A 26,660-nucleotide genomic window follows, 5' to 3' on the forward strand; every position below is an offset into this window, starting at 1 on the left:
TAATTGCCCAGTTTTTTTTTGTTTTTTTTTAACTAAAACGTAGTAAGTGAAGCCCTTAGTTTTAAGTCAGCTCATGTTATAGTTAAATTTAAAAGGAAAAACGGCATAAGGTACAAAACAAGTAGTACCCGTGTGCATATCTTGAGGTGAGACTGCTTTACACACACACAGCCAGCATTATGAATGTACGTAAAACGCATGCGCAGATGCTTACGTTGCAGTCACTCACTCATCTGTGATTGGCTGCCTGTTTGTTTGTCCCCATTGGACTGGAAAAATGAACAACGTGGAATGTGATTGGTTAGGTTTTAACTTGTGGCGTTGTGACTGTTCAATGGGTGTGACTTTTACTACTTTCGTGTAAAACGAAAAATCCTAAATAGGAGGACATGTTGGCGTTGTGACGGGAAATATGGCTGTTATTAATAAAATACTTTTCCCGGAGAAGATGGCATGTCATTGAAGAGCTACTTTAATGTGTCGACGCGATATTAAGTGGCACCCATCACTAGAATTTCGATGCCGCATTAACGCCACACATTGATAGCAACATACGTTCCCGTTGCTCAAACAGCAGTGTGCTAACAAGTGACTTGTAAACACAGTTCCCACATGCCATGAAAATCAGTAAGTATGGACGAGTGGGGCTCGTTTGTTGCACCAGATAATGACCCTTCAAGTTCCGAAGGAGAATACACAGTCGAACCAGGTCCCGAATATGAAACGCGTGTGGTGGAAGAAGCAGCGCATCGCGGATGTGTGGAAAGAATGGCTGAAGGGGCCAACAATGTCGGACTTGGATTAAGTGAGATTGGTGAAAGCAAAGTGTTGTTGGGACGACTCGGACACCGAGACGAAAAAGAACTAAGGTACTTGCACTTATTATGGGAACCGGGACGAGCAGAGCTAGGATCTGGTAGCGTGACCAACAAGCTGGGTAAGATGACTGTGACCAGGAACAGGCGATTTCATAGAACCTCAAGGAACCCGATTGGTAAAGATGTGTACGGTAAGGCAGTGTTTATATCATATTAACCGTGACGTTGATAGTAAGATCACAAGCTACCATTAAAAAATACAACAGCGTGCGCCACGGTTATAATTACCCTGGATTTGTCGTGTTTTGTTAGTGGTATTGCTGGCACAAAAACCAGCATATGCCGGATTTGGTTTTTAGCTGGATCTTTCCATGGATCAATGAAAATTTATACACACTTAGAAATAATACACAAAATGAAAACTCCAATGTACTCATTACTGAGACTATTAAAGGGATTCTTTGCCTTTAATTTGTTATAAATAATATATCATTGCGCGTCTCAAAGCAGTATAAATCCTTCCCGATTTGAATGCCTTCTCTTCACAGCTGTAAAGAGACTGAGGGACGCTGCAAACAGCAATGACATTGACACAGGTACGAACCTAATATAGATGCATTAAACAACACGTACATGAAGCAATCCAGCACCAGCTGTTTTGAGCAACAAAGTGTGTCATTCCAGTTCGGAAACTCCTGCAAGATGACATTGATCCATGTGCAGCAGATGACAAGGGAAGGACAGCCTTACATTTTTCTTCCTGCAATGGCAATGAAAGCATCGGTAAGTTGAAATTGATTTACTGTGTAACTTCATCATAAAATTAAAAAAAAAAAAAAACATTTTTACATTATTCTTATTGATAGAACAAACTTCCACAATCAAGAAATGTCTCTACTTATGTCTGCAGTGCAATTGCTGTTGAGTTATGGCGCCGACCCCAACCAACGTGACAGTCTGGGTAACACCCCACTCCATCTAGGTAAGGAAGAAGAAGGACCTTATAAAACCTTTTAGCACACAGGTATTGTTGTACCAATGTCAAATGTTATCTTAACAGTTATGTAATACAAGTCTGGCACCGTGCTTCCTGGACTAGTTATACTAATGAGGATAAGTTATATAGATTTTGAAAACTAAAAACAATGCTTTAAGTCATTTGGCTGCCATTGATAGGGATAGACGTCCAATTCATTTGATTAGTTCGCTGCCACCCTCTCAGTTCAAATGCATGGGATGTCTACTAGTGATAAACTAATTTAAATTCATAGCAGAAGGATGAAAAGAGTCACGTGATTGGACATCTATCACCGCCAGTGGCAGCCAAAGTGGTAATCATCTATCAAGCATGCAATTATTTGTTATTCTATAACCAATTTCACCTATTTTTCCTGCAGCGGCCTGTACAAACCACGTGCCTGTCATCACCACATTGCTTAGAGGAGGTGAGACTAGGACTATGTATGTATTAACTCTCTCAGTGCCATTGATGATGATGGATGTCCATTCATGTGTCTGTTGTCATTCTTCTGCTGTGAAAATAAATGAGTTAGTCACTGTAGACGTCAAGCCCATTTTGAACTGGTAGAGCTTGCAGCCAATAAACATTTGTTCAGTTGCTGCCAACCCTCCCAGTTCAAATGGATTGGATGTCTTTCACCATCCATGGCAACTAATGAGTTAATGTTGACTACTTTTAACATTAAAGATATCATACTTGATTGACAGCAGAGTTTTTGCGGCAGCTTAAAAAAATCAAACCACTAAATTTAAGTGTTAATTTTTGGTCTTAAAGCATCTCATTTTATTTCATTTCAGATTGTACTGCATTGTGTGAAATGGAAGAAAAAACATTTAGGTTAGCTGTGAAATTTGCCACGAAAATTAGCATTATGTATTTATTTTTTCCAAGTGGTCTGAAATTATTACACTTAATTTCACTCAAATTCTTAATTCAGATGCAGCTTTGTAATGACGATAACTTAGTGTCAACTACCCTCACTTGTATTGTTTCTGATGCAATTGAAAATTGGAACTTTCTGTTTTTTCTGTGAAGGATCCCGTGTGGATGCCCTTGACCGAGCTGGAAGGACACCGCTACATCTTGCACGTTCCAAACTTAACATTTTACAAGAAGGGGATTCTCGCAGCATTGAAACGCTAAGAGGAGAAGTGACACAGGTAGAAAACACAGTGTCTTAGTTTTTTCCAAGATGTCTCAATTTACCTCCAAACCACAAAACGCAAAAGCAATGACATTGTTACATAATGATCTTTGTCCTCATATCTTACTGGAATTATGGTATACATACTGGAATACAACCATCTGAGATATCTGCGAGTGTCCAAAAGTTTTTACATGTACTGGTGATGATGATGATGATGATAATTGGTGATTATTTATAAATGTGTTTTATTCCCCATTCAGATTATACAAATGCTGAGGGAGTATTTGAACTTAATGGGCCAAAGTGAAGCTAAAGAGAGACTGGAGCACATTTCCTCACAGTTGCAACACACACGAACCAAAGAGCAAGTAAGATGCAGAGATTGATAGCATTGCAGATCACATTTTTCAATCCAACAAATCTGTTTTGATAAAAAGATATCCACTCTTTCCTTTAAAAAAATTTTTTTTTTTAATTTATAGGTGGATGAAGTGACTGATTTACTGGCCAGCTTTACTTCACTCAGTCTTCAAAAACAGAATTTGGGGGACAGGTAGACGATTAAGAAACTGGATTCCTGTCCCCTCAATAAAGCGAACCTCCACTTCTCCGGCCTGAACACTTATTTCATATCGCTCTTTGTAATCTGAACTAGAATTTTAGATAGGGTACCACTGTAATAAATGTGAATCAGAGAGCCTACAATATAGGAAATTTCACTTCTTGAAACAAATGATTTGAGCAAAGCATCCTACAATTAAAGTAAGGTATTTTTAAAATGACGGAAGTCTGTCAAAATCATGTAATAAGATAAAAAATCCTGAGTCTACTGAATTATTATGATCAACTTCAGAAACAAATGTTTTCCACCTCGGCTCATCATGCCATCAAAATATTCTTCTGTATGTTTGAAAGGTATGATAGTAGCAATATGACAACATTTCACCAAATTGACAGTCTGACTAAATTATGATTGCCAGAAAAACTAGAATGACCGCTTTGACCTGAGTACAACACCCCAGAAATGCTTAAATTCGGCAGAGAGAATATGGAGAATGTTTTTTGTGTGTGTGTGTGTGGGTGTGTGTGTGCATGTGTGCGTCTGAAGAAATTGGCACACAGAAATGGTTTTTGTGTCATATTGCCTATAGAAAATCCGGTCAACGGTTTAATTGTCAAGTCAAAAAGCTGGTATGAGCTAGACTTACAAGGTGCCATGTCAAAATTGCTGTGTTTTTAAAAGGTGCCTTTTGGCCAAAAAACTAATTGAACATTATTCATTTCTTAATTATCAAGACGAATCGTGTGGGCAGTAGAGTGTTCATGTAATTGAGTAATCGGTTGTTTTTCCATATTTGATATGGAGGATTTTGGTGGTGTTCAAATGCTCATTGCATTTTCTTTTTAACTATCAAGTAGATGGTGCCCACTTCTCACATTGCTACTGAAAGCAGTCCATGTCATGAATATTTTTAAATATATGGGTTTGGTGAAACGATCTGATTCATTGTAAGTGGCCAGCTCATTTTGTTCTGTTTTAGTGGGTAAAAGAAAAAACAACTTTCATTGTTATTGTACCTTTATTGTGTCGGTTTAATAATGTCTTGTTTTTGGTAAGAAAAAAAAGTATAAAACAAATTGACATACTAATTAAAGATGGTGTCCAACAAAGCTCACCTTTATTGTGCCCCCAATTCTTTAAAAAAAAAGGTAAAATGTGTTGTTATTCAAAGTGTATTTTATGTATTCATTTTCAGACAATAATTCCCCAATAACTGTGCCTATTATCCATGCTTTAGTTATTAACTCAAAGACAGTAAATCCAGAATCTGACTAAATGCGACATGCATCAGATTTGGCGAAATGATTACCTAATTAAAAGTTATAGCAGAAGGATGGAAAAAGCCCCTTGATTGGACGTCGTCTGTGGCACTGAAAGAGTTAAGTGCTTAAATGTGAAGCCGTTCTTGCTTTTGGAATTTTTTTTTTTTTTTTTTTTTATCTGTAGGATATTTCTCATTTTTAATCCATGTTAACACGTATCTTAAAAATGACTGTCAATATGTGTATTTGATAAAACAAATGGAATCGTTTATGTGTTAAAGTGTGTCATATTCAGGGGTAAAAGTGGGCCAGAACGGTCAGGAACGCAGTTCCGGTATAAGATTCAGGGCCGGAATGCTGTTCCTGTACACGGTGCTTTGATTCCAAAAACTATGACTGTCAAAACGTGATGTTAAAAAAAAAAAAAAAAAATGCTAAACTGCCATACATGCATTTCATCTCCAAGAAGAAAATCTGCCAACATCAGATTTATATACACAAGTGTTAACAATAAGCATAATAAAGTGCTTGTGTAGCGTAATCTGTTTCCACTGATATTTATTATTTATTTTATTCCACGGACGGCATGGAGGTTTACCCAGCTGATGCAGTTATCTGAGTCTGACGATGATGAGTCACGTCAATGTGCGAATGCGCGCAGCAAAACAAAACGCCTGGACTCATTTATCTGTTCAATTGGCTGACATACTGATATGTACATATCAGAGATAGTTAGCTCTGATTGGTTCAAATGTGCATGTTTTCTGGAACAGAAAAAAAAAAGTTTGTCGAATTGATGCGACAAAAAAAGGGCAATGCAACAGAAAATGAATCAAATCTTTAAGAGCAAGGAAAGAGTTGAGGAGGCTTTTTTTTATCATATTTAGTTTTATTTGCTCTGATGGAGAGGTTCAGAACATCTTAGCTGTCAATGCGCACTTTGGACTTATATTTGTTTATTTATGTTAGGCTACTTATTCATTTCCTTATGATTTAAAAAAAAAGAAAGTCAATGTTTGCGCGATCTTCAAAATATATTCCATTTCACTCTGCATAATATAAGTCATTTGTAATTATTTTTCTGAATGTATGTTACTTATATCTTTATTATTAAAAAAAAAAAAGCAAAAGTAAATGTTTACAATAACTTTAATTTAAATATACATCCTATGTTCTTAAGTAGTTAAAATTGAGATTTAGTATGTGAGGAAATGAGGGAAAATAAAAATTAGGAGATGGAAGTTGGGGTTACTGCTGTTTTTGTTAACTTTTGTTTTGCAAATCATTGAAAAATATTCATTTTTGAATGAAAATTAGTTTTTGTATGTGTTATAGAAATAACAGTGCCAAAACAGTTTTCTTTACATTTCAGTAGTTTTAGGAGGTTTGATGATAACAAAAAAAAAAATGATAATAATAATAATAAATAAATAAATAAATAAACAAAATTTTGGCTCCGTGGCGACCTTCACGTCGGAGAGTTCCAGTAAGAAATTCTAGCCACTTTCACCCCTGGTCATATTTCAATTTCTAATACCTGTGAATGCTAAAGTGCAGTTGTTACTGTAAAGTCTGAATTTGTTTTACTGCTCAACTATGATTGGCCCCGGTACACAAGCCCCGCCCCTACAGGCAGGCGTATTGTTGTTCGCCGGAATAAAGATGGCGACCGGGCCCGCGTAATTTGGAGACCCAATTGAGGTAATTCGTTTTGATAAACACAATTTCACTGATTTTACGGGAATGAGCGCGGAACTAAACTCGAGGGAGAAGAAAGAGTATCTGAATGCACGTTTTGCATGATTCTAATCTAATGTAAATGGGAACTACGGCCTCGCAGTGTAGGAAGCACCGGGCTATCATGAGACGATTATACTAGGTAGAAGAGCTCACTGCTGGTATGGAGCCTTCCAGCGGTGGAACAGCCAAGGAAGCCGGGTGGTCAAGTAAATAGGAGAGGGGGTGTGTTTGTGTATCATTACGAAATGTAGGCGGGAAATCGTTAAGATCTCGCTATTTGCACTCTCATAGATTAACATAATTCCATGAAATCGTCGCTAACTCATGATTTATTTTTCGCAAGCAGGTTTATGTGTAGTCGACTGCACTATAGTGCAAGAATTCTTCGTGATTTGGTCATGCATCTAAAGTTAATATATGTAGTTTTTACACGTGCATTTTTTTAAAGCATGGCAAAGAAGTCGATAGTAGCAAATGCTGGAAACTGCACGTTGCATTGTTACTACTATATTGAATGTGAATAAACAACAACCTTGCTTTTGTAACACGTATTTACACAGGTCCTATCCTTCATGCAGCCTGGTGTAACTATATTGAGTAGCAATGGCTTTTGAAGAAATCGGGAACAAAGGAGAAATGGGTAATGATTTTTTCATGACTTCAGAAGTTCAGAACATACATTTTACATAGATCAGTGTTTCACAGCCATTATTGAGCCATGGGACCGATTTTACATTTGAACATTTTCAGCAAAAGAAATGCACAAAATATGCTGAGTTGATCTCAATTTACTAATAAATGTACTCCCTCAGTTTGAAATATAGCCTAATGTAATTCAACACAAAGTGGATAATACTGTACAGTACTATGATTTATTCTGTTGAATGAATCAAGGGCGTAGGTTTGCATAGGGACGGTAGGGACATAACACTACCAACATTTCAGGATACTGAAATTGTCCCCACCAACCTTTAAGCAACCTTATATGCATTATATAATGAGTTCAGTTATACAGGTAATTTAAATGGTCTTCCCGCATGTTGTAAGGATAGAATTGACTCTACCATTTTTGAGTTAATTATTTCATTATGTTCAAACTTAGATTTACCCCTTTTCACTTGCTGAATGCCCCCCCCCCCCCCAATTGCACGTTTGATTGGCTGATGACTTGACACAGCCCCAACACACATACACGCTCGTCGCTCACACTCACACAGCTCCAACAGAAATACATGTCGACAACATGCCGCCTCCTCCGCCCCTTTGAAGACCAGGGATATTAGAAGTTTTTTTCAGCCACTGTAAGTAAGTTAAAAAGACGCCAATGTTGTGGAGGTGGAAAATACACCACTAATTTTGCTGCTGAAAGTCCGACCTGCATCAGAGTTAGCATTACATTAAACTGTGTGTAACTGTGAACTTGCTAACCTGCAAAACTTGAGTAGGAAGCTGCTTAGAATTGTCCTTCTGTTTGTGTTTTCTACTGATAACGTTAAACGGTGAGAAATGTATAGAACCAGAAAAATGTGAGCAAGAAGCTGCTTAGAGAGATACTGGTGCTGAATAACTTCATATGTTGCTCACACAACACAACATACACACAACATAATCATAATTGACTACGTACGTAAAAAAGAAAAAAAAAAAACATTTTTGGGGGGCATGCCGTGAGCTACCCACACTAGCGTTGCAATTGACTGGTCAATCGAGATTGACGTAATGAGCACCCCTGATTTTGCATATCAATTAATTAGGTTCATATTTGTTAGAAATGTAGCACTGATCCCTCTTCATCCAATCTGTTTGGTCTTATTAATGTCCCATCCCGAGCAAAAACTACATGCAGGTTACGCTGTTATATCGTCCCTACCAATGTTAAGACCAAACCTACGCCCTTGGACTGAATGAAAGGTGGATACATAATGGCAACTAATGAAAGAGCATTTTATTTGTTTTCTCCTCTATATGTTGTTGCAATAAATCCATAAACAATGAGATATTTGTATGTGTAATAATTAAAGTATACAGTATAGTTTTTCAGATGAATTAGTTAATATTGGATATTTTCTATAGCCTTTTGCTCTCTGATAGAATTAACATTTGTGATAACCCCACACAACACCAAGCAATCAATACTTCGTATTTGCCTTTGTATATAAACACTTGCCACTCTCACACCCACTCACGAACAGCTAATCAGAGAGAATAGTTTAATTTAAAATATCAAAATTGAAATTCGGTCCAGTCAGCCACATGTTAATGAGTAATGAATTAAATTCAACTGTTTGTGGAGTCAATAAAAAGTACCAATAAAATAAGCTAGAAGAAGGACATTCTGGTCTTTTTTAATGCAAAGTGTCTGATAAAATGCCTTCAAAGGTATTACAAATAATGAACCATCTTCAATACTGAATTATTGTTTGAAAATATGCATGTTTTAAAACCTTCAAGTCTTGAGTTAAATACACTTTATAAAAGCGATTATGTTTTGACTAGGGCTGTCAAACGGTTAAAATTTTTAATCGAGTTAATTACAGCTTAAAAATTAATTAATCGTAATTAATCGCAATTAATCGCAATTCAAACCATCTATAAAATATGCCATATTTTTCTGTAAATTATATATATATATTCTGTAAAATGTTGGGCATTTCACTCTACTGTCATTTAAATCTGTCTATGCTGTCCTCACTCCGAAGCGTCTACTTTTTCCAAAGCTAGACAGCTAGTGAACGACGCCTTAATAATTAGACTTCTGCCTTTTTCATCTGATCTCTTAATAAAATGGCCTCAAACCATTGACCTCTTTAGACCGTCGTAAAACTACAAAAAAAAAGTACACAAGCATTGCATTAGCAACAACGTTAGCTTAGCACGCTATACAGGTTCACTAAACATAAACAAAAAGCGTCTCATACAAAAAATATAACATTTCGCTTACTAACATAATATGTACATTCTTTACAACAACCATACTTACGGACAAATCTTGTCCAAGGATCATATAAGCACAACATTATCAGCCCAAGACGTCGTGCAGCCATAATGAACTGGCAAGAAAACAATAAACCATGTCGCAAAGCGACCACAAGAGTTCACTGTTGGACAGCACAAAAAGCCTTGCTGTAAAACTTACCAAAAGGCAGAATACTGTCTGAGCGGGACATGTGCGTTAATTGCGTCAAATATTTTAACGTGATTAATTTAAAAAATTAATTACCGCGCGTTAACGCGATAATTTTGACAGCCCTAGTTTTGACATAATTGTGTTATTGTATTAGACATTGGACTGGATGGGGAGAGGAGTCTTGTTGCTGGGCGAAGCCAAAGGGAGAAGAGGAGGTCATATAAAGATCTTCTACGAGAGGAGGAAGAGATTGCAGCTCAGGTCCGCAAGTCTTCCAAAAAACGACCAAAGGTGAATTTTTGTAATCAGACCTTTACTCAGGCCATGTTCACATGTATCAGGGCGGTTTGGCCTAGCATCCACACACATAAGCAGATTTTGGGCATTAAAAGCGAGGGTTTTTTAAAGCTCGGACCAAAGTGAAGATTTGCGAATTCTTCGTTTGATGCGATGTCATATGTACATTAATAACTGGAGGTTTGCGTTTTTAAACAGTCGAAATGTCACTGCCTGCAACAAAAAGGTTCAAACATCGTATGTGTAGCCTGTGTTTACATTCAGGGACTTCGCTTACGCTCACAAGGATTTGGAATCTTATAGAATCACATACTAGTATACTGTACATCGCAAATGTATTAAAGACATATATAATTCATATATATAAACACATAAGTGACCGCGCGTGATAGCTACCCGTGCTAACATGCTAACAGTTCATGAACATCTGACAACGCAAACACAAAATACTGTCGTTAAACAGTTTTAATATGCCATATAGGAGTTTGACATACACCCATTGTGTTTGTTCATTTTTCAGATTTTATTTTCAGGCCATAATGTCCAGCTCTGGGGTTTTTAACTTATGTGCTTGCATGTTATTACACATAGGACTCAGAGATGTTCATGCTAGGAAGTGATTCACACAAGAAGAAGAAGAAATATAGTGACGACTACTACTACAGAGGTGAGTTCAAATTGATGATGCGCTTACCAACTAATAGGTTGTAAAAGGTGGGACTGCTCTTTGAGGACCATGTACTAGAATATTTATATAGTTCTTGTCTGTGACTTTCCGATCAGAGCATGAAGGCTCAGGCCACCCCATTCACAAAAAGAAGCACAAATCTGTAGACCGTTCGCCGACTCTCTCTTCACCTTCAACGTCCCACCCAGCAGACACAGCAATGGGTCTTCTACAAGCTATTACCTCTCCCCTGGCCACAGGATCTGACCCTGGCCCCAATTTACACAAAAAACCTTCCTATCCCTCCTTGTCCTCACATTCCTCGAAAGATCGCAAAAGGGAAGGCAGCAGCAGCAGTGGAAGCAAAGGGAGCCACTCTTTTTCTCACTCCCGGCCAATGTCTTCATCATCGTCATCTTCTTCGAAGAAGCACTCCTTATCTTCCTCAAAGTCATCGCTATTTCACGGTGGATCCCACAAAGAGGAGCCTTTAACATTACGGGAGGCTGATGGGTTGAAAATGAAAGTCATTATGTCACCGGAGAAAGAGGAAACTGAGTCTAATCCAATAACACACCACTCATCTAAAATGAATGTCAAGAAAGAGAAAGATCGAGAGCGGATGCAATCAAAATCACCCAAGAAGAAGCTACAACATAGTAGAGATCCTCTGCCTGTAGTGGGGAAAGAGGTAGAAGTGGAAGGTAAGAGCACCTTTGTATATATGAAATACGGCATATAAATTTATTTGGGTGGCCATTTCTATTAAGTAGCTAATGTCTACTAGAGCTGGGCAATATTGTCGATATACCGTTATATAGCAATATGAAGTGGCACAACAAGCATAAATAGTGATGCACGATAATACATTTTTCAACCGATACCGATAACCGATAATTTCCTCCTCATTCCAACCGATAACTGATAATGTCAAGCCGATAAGTCTATTAAAAGATTTATGTAAAATTTTAAAGTATACACAAAAGAAAATATTACTGTGCAAAAATATAATTTATTGCTCTTTTTTTCAACGTAAGATATGAACAAGTATTCAATTCCAACATCTAAATAATGACAGATTGTCTGACATTGTGTAATGGTAAACTTTTGGCAACAATTACTTACAGAGTAAATATCTAAGTTGCACAAAAATGCCTTTAAAAGTAAGCCATTCCTAACATATATAACATTAATACACTGCAAAACACACCTCCTTAAAACTAGTCAGTTTTAAGTGTAAATCTATTGGAAATAAGTGAAATTAACTGCCAGCGCTTCAAGTGTATTTCTCTGATTTCTTGGAAGAAAAATAGCTAGCTGAAAATAATCGTAACAGCCTTATTTTAAGCAATACATTATTATACTTAATCCTAAAAAAAACTTGGAAGAAGGAAAGATTTTAAATAATATTTGTGGCTACAGAATATTACTGTTATTTCATTACAACAGGAATGTGCATATAAAAATTGATAAGTGTTAATAAGTGCCAATAAGTTTTGATTATCTACTGTGACTGTAATTGAGCAGACAAATAAGTTAAATTAAGCCGAAAATAAAGGCAGCGTTACAAAGTCATCTGACCGCTCATCATTTTACATACTGAATGCATTATTGACTAGCTGACTTCGTTTTCTCCATGTTTAAATTATCATCTAACCACTGTGCCGTCATGATAGGCTTGCTTACTGGACATCACTTTTTCAAATGTCTGTGGTGAAATTGTGATTGGTATGTTTTTCATGAAGAATGGTGGTCGTATAAACTGCATTTTTTTTTATCCAGGGCTTTGGCTCTCGGGTCATTTCGGTAAAAAAAATCATGCCTTGTCTCGGCGGCGGCAGCTACGTTCGTACCGGATAATCCGCCCGCACTGGCCGGTTCGACGCGGCGTGTTCGGGGCCTGGCTCCGCTCGCACGCCGTGGGTGAACGCTCGAGAAACCGGGGTGTTCGCCGGAGGTCCCGAAGCCGGGGAACTGGGCTTGCAGCGGCGGGCTCCGTCGGAGGACTATCGGTCTCCAGTCGTGCCGGTGTTTAGCCTTAGATGCGAGTTTCACAATTAACAAAATATACCCTTATGTTCATTTTGCTATTAATTGTAAAATTAAAAGAAAAAAAGTAAGTGGAACTTTTGACACCGGAAATGCTGCTGTTTGACCTCGTCTTAGATGTGGACTTCCGCCCATATTTCAGACTAAATTTGGACAGCACATGAGCAACATCGTGTCCTCGTTCCTCATGCACTTTAGTCTGTTCCACAGGTCAGTGTCCACCAATGTTGACTAATTTTGAGTCAAATGTAATTTTATTGTATTGATTGTATGTGACAACAAAATAGCCATTACAATAGCTTTAGCATTCCCGCTAGCAGCAGCCTCGTAATCATTCCAAAAATCTTTGTGATGCAGTTTTAAATGGATGCTGGGTTAGTGGTTTTTTAATGAGGACGCTTTCTTTCCTCCTCGTGGAACTTCTGCGCTACATGTTTCGCAGATGGCGAGAGCGTCGTTTTTTTTAGTAACAGCCGCCATAATATTCAACTACTTCTTGTCGTGTAACTCCGCCTCCTCAATCCCTCCTCCCTCAGGGGCTTCAGAGATGGGAGGGGTTGAGGAGGCGGTGTGCTGAATTCTTTGGTTGTGCACATTTGGAGGCTAAATCAAGTATATAATTATCGGATTGCATTTTCGGTTGAATTTTTTTATTATCTGGATTATTTGTGTGACGTCATAATTGCCATTATCGGCCGATAATTATCGGTGACCGATATTATCGTGTATCTTTAAGCATAACGCAAATGATTGCTGTCAGCCCCTCAGTCCAAATGGTGGACTTCTATCACTGTCAGTGGGACCCAATGTGTAATATATGAAACAACATTAAAGCCACTTTAAGAGTACGAAGGTTGTTGATATGTTCCCTTAGAGTCAGTGTTGCCAATGTTGCTATGTGATGAATGAAAAAACTGAGTTTCGTCTATTACCGCCAATGGCAGCCAATGAGTTAACAGAATTTTAATGATGACAACAGTTAGAACGTTTGACCAGTTTGATTGTTTCATTTTCATTGGAAAAAATGCTTTGAAAAGGGAAGGAATTGGTAACTGGGACATGTCTTGACTTTGAAAGTTTGCATAGCTGTACAAAAGTATCCATCAACAAAGATGTGGTCATTTAGTTTAATTAGTTTATCATTTAGTCATTTAGTTAGTTTAGTTTAGTTTTTTAGTTTTTAGTTTTAGCTTTACATGTGACTCAACATTCAACGTTATGTTTTCTGCCAAGGCCATTATGGAGGAGGCATCGGAGATGACAGCTCAACGTCAGGAGGAGAGCTGGAGGCCGGCGAATTAGTTATAGATGACTCATACACACACCAGTCAAAAAAGAAGAAGAAGAGCAAGAAAAGCAAAAAGAAAAAGGACAAAGAGAAAGACCGAGACAAGGAGAAAAGTGGGAAGGACAAAAAGCACAGCAAAGGGTTTGGAGGTGTTACAACACTTTTCATTATTTCATGCATGTCTGTACTCTGTTACCCTGTTTGCATGTCTTCACGCATTGGCTGCCATAGTAAGTTAATGGTGCCATGAGTGCTACAAGATGCTGAAAATATTTAGTCTTCATCCCTCTCAAATGAGCTGGAACTCTGAGGTTCTTTGCGTAGTTGCATAGTCACTGCATCTATCATTGTCGGTGGCAGATAAAGCGTTAAACAATCAGTCTCAATCATTGATTTCAATTCTTCAGATTCATCAAGGAGCCATGGCAACTCCCATCCCACTGTGTCTCATAGCACTGTTGGTCCGATGTATGCGATGGGTGCACCCATGCCTCCGCACCACCATCAAGGCAGTGATGGGGCAATGGAGAAGAAGAAAAAGAAAGAGGACAAAGATCGGGAGAAGCATGATAAAGATAAAGTGAGTCTCTTGTTCCACAATGATGTTTGAGTTGCCTTGCAACAGTGGGCACACTTGCAAAACCTGATTGAAATATGTTTTGAAGTGGTACTATGCATTTCTCTTATTGCATTAGTTGAATTTTTCTTTTGTCCCAGACAATTGATTCAGGTTGTTCTATATACCTGAGGTCTGCAGATTGTTATCTTACAGTAACTGTATATTTTTGGTCTTTTGTTAAGGTATTATTACATAATACTAGGCATGTGCCGGTATAAGATTCTGATGGTATGATAATCTTAAGCAAAAACATCACGGTATTGCAATTACAGCTCTAAAATGTGTTACTTTGAGATATCTGGGTTTAAAAAAAAAAAAAAAACTTTTTTCCATTGAACAGGATTTTTATTTTTCAGAACATATTAGCAAATTGGAACATAAGTATAATGAGTTAAAATAAATTTTAAAAATAACAAAAATAACTGAAATATTCTAAAAATAATAATAAATGTAGTTCTTGAGGTGAGCCTAAACCCACAGCCACAGCTCAACATTATTACCATCAGAAAATTTAGAAAAAAAATTATTTTCCATAAAAAGCACGTGTGTATGACTCTGATCATGTTTACATTATACACACACACTCTCTTTCTTAACACAGACAGTTGTCAGGGAGAGGAAAAAAAACACATTTTACCACTGCTAGACACACTAAACACGCTGGAGTTAACTCTCCGATAACTAACTCTGCGATATTAAAAAAAAAAAATGTATATATTTTTTTTTCAAGAAATTTTCACAAGATGACTTAAATAGATGTTTGGAAAGTCTGTAGATGACTCACCATCACCACATTGTACAGTCATCACTTGTTTTTCGCGGTTAATGGGGACCAGAACCCGCCGCGATAAGTGAAAAACCGCGAAGTAGCGCACCCCCCCATTTTTTTTGTGTGTGTGTGTGTTTTTTGTGCCCAATGTATTTATTCAGATTTAGCATTGGAAAGAGATACATATAAGACATGTTTTTTTTCTCACTTTTCCCCCCCAAAGTGATTTTAAAAATGTATCTAAATAAATGGTTTTTAAGCACTTCAAATGTCATAATTATGATAAGTTTTAAACATAACTGTCCAACCAAATAATTTTTGAACAAGAATAAAGTACTGTAGCAGATAAATGCTTGGCTTTATTAAATGCTTCTGTTTATCTACTTTAGCTGCGACCATTGAAGTGACATGTAGAAATGTCAAACTCCTGATGATCACTCCTGGCATTTATATGTCTCCAACGTCCCCACAGTACACACATTCATTCCAGCGCGGCTTCCTTGCAACTGTTTAACAAGTTAAACGATGATTGACAGATGCCCGTGTGAAGTCTGCTTCTTTGGCCAGATCAAAGCCATCGTTGTGCCACAGTGACTGAGAGGATCAAAAGGCTGGGAGAGGGAGGGTCTGAGGCTGTGCACAGACCAGAAAGCAAGGCGTATGTGGATTAAAAAAGAGAAAAACTATCGCACGTGCTTGCGATGGGACTATCGAGCACACGCACATCGCGATGGCGATGTTTAAACGATATATCGTTCAGGCTTAAGGTATCCTCGGCAGCCACCCTCTGCAAACATGTTTTACATGTCTATTGGCCCTCCTCTAAGCCGCAGCCGTCTGTAACTTTTCTGTCGCCGAAGTCTTCCCATACCAGCGATTTTGTTTTCTTCGATGGGGGAAAAAGTTCAGGGGTTTCACCTCCTCCAGCCATCGTGGAGCACAGCTGACTCACTAACACTGAGCAACAACCGGTGGGGGAGGGTGGAGCCTTACAACTGCAAACGAGGGATTCCCCCATGCATTTTTGGCTCATAAAAATAGCTAATACATTAAGGACGGTATGACAGAAATTTTTTTGCGGTTTTGAAACCTTGACCTTTTCATACCACGCTATACCTTAAAACCGGTAATCAGGACATGCCTACAAAATACATACTTTGAACACTTTTTAATCCTTGCACCCAACAAATGTAAAAAAAGATATAACTGGAACAAATATTAGAACTAATATAAACTGAAATCAAAAAGAAACATTTTCAAAACTATTACAATCTGAATTTGAAATCCCAAACGCAAAATTAAATAAAAACTAACGATAGTGAAATTTCAAACTACATACAAGTTACGTTTGTTGCCGTCTTGTCTCTCAAATGCTTGGTTCTTGTCTTTTTTCAGCCCAAGAAAAAGAGTGCATCTGCATATCAAGTGTTTTGCAAGGAGTATAGAGTTAACATTACTGCTGAACAGCCAGGACTAGGTATACCATTTGCTGTAAAGTGTACAACTTTCTTGTAATCAAACTGACATGTATAAGGCAAGAATGTGTGTGTTTCTACCTTGTAGTGTTCGGTGAACTAAGCAAAAAGTTGGGGGAGGTATGGAAGAGGATGCCGGAAAAAGACAAACTGGCAAGTAGACCTTTTTAGTTTAATTTTGTTGATCATGCTGTATAACATTCTGGCCACCATTACTTGCCGTTTGGTTGGTCCATATAAAATTCTATCATGATATGTCAAGGAAATTTGTTGTGACGATTTTTATGACGATATGGGAACCAAAATACTCAGTAATAAGTAAGTAATTTTTGGAGTGGTTTTCCACTGCAATGTAAATAGCACAAATATATTGCAATAAATGACTGACATATCTTGAAATAAAAACTGGCCAAGAAGTGTTGCCATGGGAAGGCGAATGTGACAAAACGGTTTAAAACTTGAACTTTAACGATGTGTTGACATATTTCAGTCAATCAAACAAACATTTAATTATTTATGACTTTTCATGAATAGAAAATGCAGCACAAAGTGATTTAGACCTTAGTGGGAAGAATGGGTAAACTTTGCCCATAGATGCCAGCCTTGCGTCAGGGGACCTACAGTATACGGTATAATAATAATAATAATGATAGTTGAGTAAGAATTCAAGCTTTGCTAGGTTCTACTAACATAAGATGGCCCTCGATTTTTTTAAACATAAGAACTTAGGGAGCAATGCACGTGTTTTAAAGGGCCCACCACGAATTATGTCATCATATCACTGCAACGTAACTTATCAAAATTCATATCATCACCAAAAATACACAAATAACTGCGACGGTATAATTTGGCACAGCATTAATTGTGAACCTTTGCAATTGCGTTGCTATGCAGTCCGTAGTAATGTGCTAATTTTATCTCTCACGAATGTTTGTTTGGCTCTGTGGTTTGTCAGGTACTCTGTGGCAGAAATGATGGGTGCCAATAACATTGACCCGAACTATAATGTTGAAAATATATGGCATTTGTTTACGTCATAACTTTTTTTGCTGTAGTTTTGGAGGCAGAAAGCTCAGTATCTGCAGCACAAACAGAACAAGGCTGAGGCTACCACAGTCAAACACAAGACATCCAATGAGAGCAAAAGCAAAGGTAAACTTGCTCTTGCCTGAAACCGGAATTCTAATGAAAGAGGTTGTCAGTTCTCACAAACACGTTTTTTTTCCATAGCCAAATCTGGTGTGGTGTCACCCAACAAGGCACCAGCGACTGTCTCTCTTTCCCCTGCACGAGTCCCTGAAGTTGATCCTATTGATGCAGCTGCTCACCTGCAGCTGCTCGGCGAGTCCCTGTCCTTGATTGGCCATCGTCTCCAGGAAACAGAGGTGTGTTATCTAAACCAGCTGGCATATGCACATTCATTGGCCAATACAACAGTTGTCAATTGACTGATATGTTTAATTGGTTTTGTGACTAAGTGTTGTAAGTTAGTCTATGAATATGTTATATATGGCGGAAAACACTCAGGTGACTTGAAGTTCCACTCTGAGACCCACAATTTGGCCAGATTTCAAAATTGTCCTATGTGCATGTGTGATACATCATTGGAAAGCTGAAAATCTATTGTCTGGGGGAAGAAAATTTTTGAACAAGAAGGCATTTTTTGACACCCTAAAAGTAGGTCAAATCAGGTGAGTGAAAAATACCGGTAGACATTTTGAGACCTTTGAAATTTTGTTTGTTTTTCATTTAAAAAAAGGTTTTGGGCACCCATCCTGGTACAAACACTTCAAGACGATCCCCCTTTGTCAACTTAAGTCTTTGATGATCAATATGCATGCACTAAGGCGATGTACAAAAATAAAGGAAATTGGTGTGTAAGTAAATGTAGATTTGATTTAGCCCTGTGTTTTATTTTGTAAATAAACACGGCTAAATTGGGAATTGGCTGTATAGTTAATGATAACTTTACTTTTATATTTGGCTTGGGCAAAAAAAAAATTCCAGGTGAATTTTAGGGGTTAAATTGCATGATACATAATATAATAATCAAATATTATATAAACATTATATTTGAATTTTTGCAAGTGGGCTTTCAAAATATTTTTAAAATTATGATAAAAAATGTGAGTGCATGACTGCTTTGACTGAGAATAAAAGGCTCCATATGCATAAAAGTAATATATAAATGTGAATACATAACACAATTAAGTGATAGCTATGAGGTAGATATCCATGACCTATAACACAATTGAGCGATAGCTATGAGGTAGATATCTATGACCTATACTGTATATAGACACATTTTTTTTTCATTGTGATGTAATTTTTTTCAAAAGTTTAAAATGATAAATGAATGATAAATTGAATAACTTTTTAAAGTCGTTTTCTTTTTAAAACTAAATATTTGATATCTACTAATGATTCTGAGCTAAAAACGGTGGATAATTGTAATAATAAATTTAATTACCTTCTTTTTATGGCTGGGTTGAAACAAGCGGTTGCGATTTGTCTGTAAACGGGGTCTGCAGGGTAAAACAGACAAATAAAAAAGTCTGACGACATATTGCGCCATGAAACTGCTATGGCAGCATATAGACATATTGTTCCATCAAACACAAGTTCTTTTGGCTTAAAATACAGCCTTTTATTTAAAAGAAGGGGGCAAGAGCACAAACTTTTTCAGCCATGTGTGTGTTGTCCGCCATATACGTTAATATATAATAGAATGCAGCAGTGCAGTCAGGCCATATGTTCTTAAAAACAAGGCAGTTTTATTCCTTATAGGGAAAGAACACATTTATTATGCCCAAGTGATCACAAAATAATGTATTCAATTCTAAAAGCCTGTCTTCTTCATCTCATTGATGGTCCATTTTAATGTTTGCAGATGTGAAAAGGATATATAAATAATTAACACTTTTTTAGGGCATGGTGGCGGTGTCTGGGAGTCTGTCTGTGCTTCTCGATTCTATCCTGTGTGCCCTCGGACCACTGGCCTGTCTAACTGCTCAAATACCACAGTTAAATGGATGTCCCCGGAACGTGCTGGTATAGTATTAGAATAATATTCATTTCATTTATTCTGAAAGTTACAACCTGCTGGTGTTTTTTTTTTTTTTTTTTTTTTTTTGTTCTTTGGGAATTACATATTTGAATTTTCTAACAAGGCTATCTTTTTGCTTGGTAGTCAAATACATTGGACAACATTGCCTACATCATGCCTGGTCTGTGAGTGAAGGACCCCATGGAAGCTAGTGTAGTGGATAGGCTCCAGCACCTCGACGACCCTCGTGAGGAAAAGCGGCATGGAAAATGAATGAATTAATGAAAGTCAAGGCTCTGAGCCAGAAGCATACCTGGACTTTATTAGTAGCCAGTGACTCTTGGCAAGAAAAATATTTTTAGTCCCAACATGTTTTTAAAATCCTATTTTTTAGACCGTGTTATTATAGTATTGTTTTATTGTTAGACTTTTAAAAGAAACATTTTATTGTTAATAGTCTTACCGCCTAGTTTCATTGTTACTGTTCAGTGTGCGTGTTTATATGATATATTCTTTCTTATGAAGATTGCTTTTGTACAAATCTGGGGATTTTTTTGTATGTATGGTTTGTTCAGGAGGACCTGAAACCTAGTCATCATTAACATAAGGTAAAATATTCCTTTACTATTCAATGTTTCTTTTATTAAACTTAAAATTTAATCTTCAAATTAAAAGCAGCCTGTGTAGAAACAAACTCCTTTGTGGACTTCTGTCCATGTAATCCACCAAATGTGACTTATTTGGCACTGAAGTAATTCCAGAAATGGTGATCCTGCGTCAAAGTCTCTAAAAAGACGTTTACAAACAAAAAAAAGCACGCCAAACAAATGATTTTTCATTTCGTATTCCGGTGTGTGTTTCACTTCCAGGCATTTTCCATTTTCTTTATGAGACGTGGATTAAGGCATCGTGGATATCCCTCCGACGTATCCTCCACAAAGTTTAAAAAGTTCTAAATGATAGCCACAAAAAAAACATCATGGCTATTGACTCAATTCAGGGCATGCATGAGAACGCATCCTACATACTGTAAAAAAGCACCAAAAGCAATCGAAAACGAACACTGGTCATATTTTGTTTTCCCACGTCTGTTATATTGAAGAGACTAGTTAAGGCTCATTTTCTGTTTTCACATTACCAATGTTTAACCGAGAAATGGGAGACAATTTATGTCTCGTTTTTGTTGACACACATTCAATACCGAATTGGGCTTGTTTTCTGTTTTTTTTTTCTTTCAAATTTATTAGAAATCACAAATGGCCAAAAGACTTTAAAATTTAATGACAACCAGGTCTTTAAGTTTTTTTTTTTTGTAATATATATATAATTATCCAAAAAAAAGTCACTCGGGTTAATTCCAGTCACCAAATATTTGCAGAGGTGGGTAGTAATGTGTTACATGTACTCCGTTACATTTACTAAGTAACATTTTGAGAAAAATGTGCTTCTAAGAGTAGTTTTACTAAGCCATACTTTTTTACTTGAGTAGATTTGTGAAGAAAAAAACACTACTCTTACTCTGCTACTTGGGCTACAGAAGACTCGTCGCATTTTTCATCTTTATTTTACATATTAGATTTATTTATTTATTTTGCCAGCGATGCCAAGATTAGCTCTGCCAATTTTACCAATGAGACGTCGCAGCAATAATCACATGACTCCATTATACCAATCAGACACAAGCTTGCTGTTCTATGTTCACGGCAGCCTGTTCAATCATGTGGTTGCTTTAAAGCACCGTAAAAAAATGACGTACTTGACATAGAGCCTCAACATGACTCGAAAGCGCTGATTTTAACCTCTCAAAGTTGTTATTTGGCACCAATTGGCCACGGAAAACGGAGATATGATAGTTTTAATTTCATAATAGTAATTATGAAGGAACTAGTCACTATTCAAAATAGGAAATATTTTCCCCACCTTAGGGCACTCATGATCTTTGGATGAATAATGCTTCATTTATGTAATTTTTTTCCCCGTCATAATTCAATAAATTTTTTGTGTGTATGTCTTGTGGTCATGTAATGAGTTATTGTACAGTATAATTGTAACAGCACAGTTCATACAGATAACTTTGTGCTCATAAAAAATACCATTGTTTTTAAAAAAAAAAAATGTGAGCAGTTACTCACATGTTACTCATTACTTGAGTATTCTTTTCACCAAATACTTTTTTACCTGAGTACATTTTTTATTTTTACTTGAGTACTATTATTTTGAAATAACGCTACTCTTACTTGAGTAAAATTTTTGGCTTCTCTACTAACCTCTGAATATTAGTAGCTACCTGCTCCTGTATGCTGCTGCCTTAGTAACTACAGTAGGAGGAGCTGCTTCCCCATGTTCATTTAGCTACAAAGAACAAGGCGAGTCATCCTGCAGGAATGAGGAAGCGTGATCTCCACCCGATTCCTCGCTAAATACGGCAGCGAACGGCGCGACATGTCTGCTTCTGGTGTGCAAACAGGTCGGTCGCAAACCGCTACTCATAAATAGTTATGCTAATTATCGATCACAAAACCCTGATATTTGGCGTTAGTAAAGTTTGTGTAATAAACCTAAAATGAAGTTGGCGAAAAGGGCCTGGCACATATAGCATTTTATCTCGTTGCAACTAAACCTTGTCACTTTTTAAAATCGCATGTCTACTATAGGTCAGATTGTATGCTTTTATTAGTATGTATGATATGCCCAACATAATCTCGCCTCTGCGCAGAGTTGAGGCTGGTGGTGCTCGGCCGCACCGGGACAGGAGGGGGGTCAGCTGCCTGCAGCTTCCTGGGCTTGCAAGACAGCTGTCAGGGAAACGACAACGATCAACCCGATGAGTGTCGTAAATACAGAGGAGAGGCTCCAGGCAGAAAGGTAAGACCGAGATAAATAGGGTTCAATGAAAGTTATTTTTATTGACCGTCAAGTTCTCCTTGAAGTGACTGTATACCCTAGCTTCATAAAGTGAACGCCAGGTTTCAATAAAAATAATATAGGCTATATATACTTTTATGAATAAATAATTAATCAAATGTTTGTAAAAAAAAAAAAAAAAGTCTAGTTATAATACCCCTATTAACCTTCTAAAGTTGAAAAATAACATAATTACAAGTAACTAATAAAAAAAAAAAAAAAAAAATTATGATTCCTTGTTTTTAATGAAAAAAAAACCAATTTAGATAACTTTTTTCAGATATTTTCATGAAAATGGATGCCTTTATACGACAATTATCACTAGATTGTCACTATTCTCGCAGTCGGCGTGATGTCACGATGACGCCATCTCGCATAGCAACGTGTCGCCATTTTGAGATGGGGGCACGCACAGGTAAACATCCGTAGACAAACGTTGCCTGAAATTCATATATTTCAGCTGTGTTTTGCGTCTTTTTTTTCATAAAAACGTCTTAAACATGACTTATTATTATCACGAGTCACTGCCGACAGACGCGAGGAGGCGATACAACTTAAAATTAGCGTGTATTGGCCTGCAAATCTGCCCATTCAAAGTCGCAGCTGACAGCTGGATAAAACAATCCGAAGGAACTGCCTGCAGTGGAGTTCGGAAACATCTACAACTACCTCATAAAGTCACCCAGTAAGTTGACCTTTATCAATTACGTGGAATATGTACTGTGTGGAACTAAGAAAACTGGTAGTATATACAGAGTGATTATTTCTGCCGTAACCGGTAATTTACCTCCAAGCGTTATTTAGCTGTGAACACGTCACGGCAAAATAACCAATTCCCACCAGGCCAATAATATACCGATTGACCGATCAAAGCAGTTCACGGCAAAAGAAAAATAACGCTTTGCGAGTTGTCGGTTACGGTAATAATAACCACTGCCTAGTCTATTGAATCCTTGCAGCTAATTGGGGCAAAAAAAAAATCGATCAAAGTTTACTCACAAGTAATAAAATGCCACCTGCAAACGTAAATGTGCCTGGATTTAGGTTCCCATTGACGAGAATGGTCCACAGAACCGTCTTCTTTTACTGTTCCTCGATTGATTGCTTTCAGCCATTTGCTTGTTCTTTTCTTCTCACGAGGAAGAATGAAGAACTTCAAATGTGGCTCCGAACTCTTCATTGTGTTACAAATCGCAACACGGCAACTTTTAGTCATTTCGACTGAAAAAAAACCCGCAAATAAGACATAAGTTCAATGCGTTTGTACTACAATGCTCGACAATTACAAGCTAGCAGATTGTAAGTCCATCTAACCAACTAACGACATGTTTTATTGAAGTTGCTAAACCTGTCGCGATATGCAATGAGTCCATTTTCGCACGGTAAAGTAATTTTCATGGCTGCGTTTTATCGCCATGTGTGTGCATACATTTGTGCATGCGTGCTGATGGCACATGAGACTCCAGTTCCTTTAACAGATGTTTATTGGTCATCAACACGCCATAGAATTAAAGTTCAGACATACAAAATAAGGAAACACATCTATATTAAACACGGTAAACGTTAGCATTGTTACATTGAGGCTAATGGGGGAAAAAGACAACTTAGTTTAGCCTGCTATAAAACAATGGCAGTCTTCTCCAAAAAGCAAATTTGCGGTTAAAAGGTGACACTTCAAACATGAAAAAAACGCTGGTTAACAGCATTTGCGAATGAGAAAAATGAAAAAAAATTTTTTTTGATTACTGACACCAGATGCAATGACAAAAACATTTTTTTTTTTGCGGAGTGTAAAGCTTACGGCTAGTGGTTTAGCAAACGTACTTCTGGCGAACATTTCAAAATAAAAGCACGTTATGTTTGTCATATAAATAACGATTTCTGGAGTCAATCCCACATACTTCAGAATTCAGATTCTACTCTAAGAAAAGCTTTAAAATGACACCCTGTATGAAAAATCTGATTGGCAATGGATAATTATTATAATTATTATAATACTATTATATATGTATAATATTAATGCTATAGAATTGTTTTGAAGGTGAAGTCAATGTTCTGAATCTGTTTATTTGTGATTTGTTATTTACGTGTTTATTTGTACTTTAATAAAGAATTTAAGTGTTCAGTGTAGACATAATTATTTTTTTTCAGATGTATTAGGGCAGGATCCTGTTTTTTTTTTTTTTTTTTTTTTTTTACCTGCTAGGTGTAGACATGGCCTAAGTTTGACACCTTTGTTCCAAATCAAGTGAGTTTTTGTGACGACTGCATTAAAATGAATGATTTTTATCTATTTTCAGCTGTTGGTTGTCTCCAGTCCAGACTGGTTCAGTTCCGACTGCGACCCAGAGGAAAGAAGAAGACACATATCCTCCTTGATTACTTTATCCAGCCCGGGGCCACATGCTTTTTTATTGTGTGTTCCTGTGAACCAACCAGCTGATGGAGAGACCAAAGCAGTGGATGTCCTGGAAAGGCTTTTGGGCCCCTCTGCGGTCAACAGAAACACCATAATCCTCTTCACCAACATGGATGAGCTGGAGGAGGACGAGAAGCTGGAGGATTACCTTGGCACATGGCGGAAGGACCTTGGTTTGCTGCTGGAAAGATGCGGCGGTAGATATCACACCCTGGAGACCCGGAGCGGGGAAGGGAAAGAGAGCGAAGCTGTTGAGGAGATGCTGGAGAAAGTTGAACAGGCAGTGAAAGAGAGTGAGGCGCAATATTTTAGCTGCCCTCTGTACCAGGAGGTGAGTGAAAAAGTAAAGAAAAGGCAAGTTGAAATAGTGAAACAAAGGATGGAGGAGGACTCAGTAGTGACTGAAAAAGACATGGAGGAAGTGCTGGAAGAGGCAGAAAAAAGCATAGGACTCCTAAACATGGACTTGGATGATGTATTTCCCTCTACCAACATCTCACCACCATCCTCTCCTGCTGCCTCTTTACTCAGCGCCCTGTGGGGCAAAGTGGTGGGCTGGTTGAAATGGCTGCCCACTATGGTCAGAAGGGAGGCCTTGCTAGGGGCACTAGTCGGACTCTTTGTTGGTGGGCCCATTGGAGGCATGGTGGGTGCCACTGTGGGCTCAGTTGCTACAGAGGTGCGTAGAAGAAAAACACAGAAAACTAAGTAATCATGAAAATAACAATAACAGATATTGCCAAGATAATGTATTAGGCTTGAAGTTGCACATTTAAGTCCATTCACTGTATTCAGCATTAATACTTGTATTTCAAAGCTCACCAGCTAGCACTACATGTTGTAGCATGCAAATAAGCTTGGGACACAATATATACTATGTCATGATTGTTTATTAAACAGCGACAACAGCAATTTGCTTGAAATAAATAGTTGCCTTGTTATAGTCGAATTCCTTTACACCTTTGTTAGAATTGCTTTTCAATGTATTTACTGTACATTATTGAGGATATTTAAGCAGGAAAGCCTCATCGAGATTAAAAATCTTTGCAAATGTGTGATTTTGGCTTCCGGTGTATGTGAAATTCTTAATCAAAAGTCAAAGTTACCAGTGAAGAAAAATTAGGGGAAATGTGTTCATGAACTCACATCTTTACTCGTATGATCATGTTCTGTAAGGCATTATAATCGTCATGTCAGGATACAGTTAATAAACGAATTCAAAACCATACAAGCACATCCAATATGCGCACTGCTAAGAAACAACCACGCGGCGGGGACACAAACCTTCATAAGAGCGAGGAAACGCCCACCAAATCCAACTCACTCTATCCGTTGAAATTTCCCTCGCAGAAAGGCAAAATACATGACCATTCACACATGATTCAACATAAACAACAATAAATAAATGAACAAATAAATAATGATAATGATAAAAAAATTTACAACACTT

The 26,660-nt window shown here is 37.5% G+C and overlaps 3 protein-coding genes across 3 annotated transcripts; all 3 read left to right on the plus strand.

The window, feature by feature from the left end:
* Positions 1-633: 633 nt before the first annotated feature.
* Positions 634-5,721, plus strand: ankrd54 (ankyrin repeat domain 54). The gene is made up of 8 exons (XM_057817148.1): positions 634-1,009; positions 1,367-1,414; positions 1,503-1,601; positions 1,729-1,800; positions 2,216-2,263; positions 2,875-2,999; positions 3,247-3,354; positions 3,469-5,721. The coding sequence occupies exons 1-8, from the start codon at positions 634-636 to the stop codon at positions 3,541-3,543; spliced, it is 951 nt and encodes a 316-aa protein (XP_057673131.1). The 3' UTR covers positions 3,544-5,721.
* A 312-nt stretch (positions 5,722-6,033) lies between these two features.
* Positions 6,034-21,886, plus strand: hmgxb4a (HMG box domain containing 4a). The gene is made up of 13 exons (XM_057860546.1): positions 6,034-6,511; positions 7,111-7,190; positions 9,832-9,968; positions 10,566-10,641; positions 10,758-11,345; positions 13,924-14,127; positions 14,386-14,558; positions 16,762-16,843; positions 16,930-16,994; positions 17,897-17,993; positions 18,072-18,226; positions 19,770-19,892; positions 20,032-21,886. Exons 2-13 carry the CDS (start codon positions 7,154-7,156, stop codon positions 20,074-20,076), a joined length of 1,782 nt encoding a protein of 593 aa, XP_057716529.1. The 5' UTR covers positions 6,034-6,511; positions 7,111-7,153; the 3' UTR covers positions 20,077-21,886.
* A 173-nt stretch (positions 21,887-22,059) lies between these two features.
* Positions 22,060-26,262, plus strand: si:dkeyp-69e1.8 (uncharacterized protein LOC100001340 homolog). The gene is made up of 3 exons (XM_057817273.1): positions 22,060-22,354; positions 22,604-22,752; positions 25,092-26,262. The coding sequence occupies exons 1-3, from the start codon at positions 22,330-22,332 to the stop codon at positions 25,920-25,922; spliced, it is 1,005 nt and encodes a 334-aa protein (XP_057673256.1). The 5' UTR covers positions 22,060-22,329; the 3' UTR covers positions 25,923-26,262.
* The last annotated feature ends 398 nt before the right edge of the window (positions 26,263-26,660 follow it).

Source organism: Corythoichthys intestinalis, chromosome 16 (assembly GCF_030265065.1).
Source record: "Corythoichthys intestinalis isolate RoL2023-P3 chromosome 16, ASM3026506v1, whole genome shotgun sequence".
NCBI lineage: Eukaryota > Metazoa > Chordata > Actinopteri > Syngnathiformes > Syngnathidae > Corythoichthys > Corythoichthys intestinalis.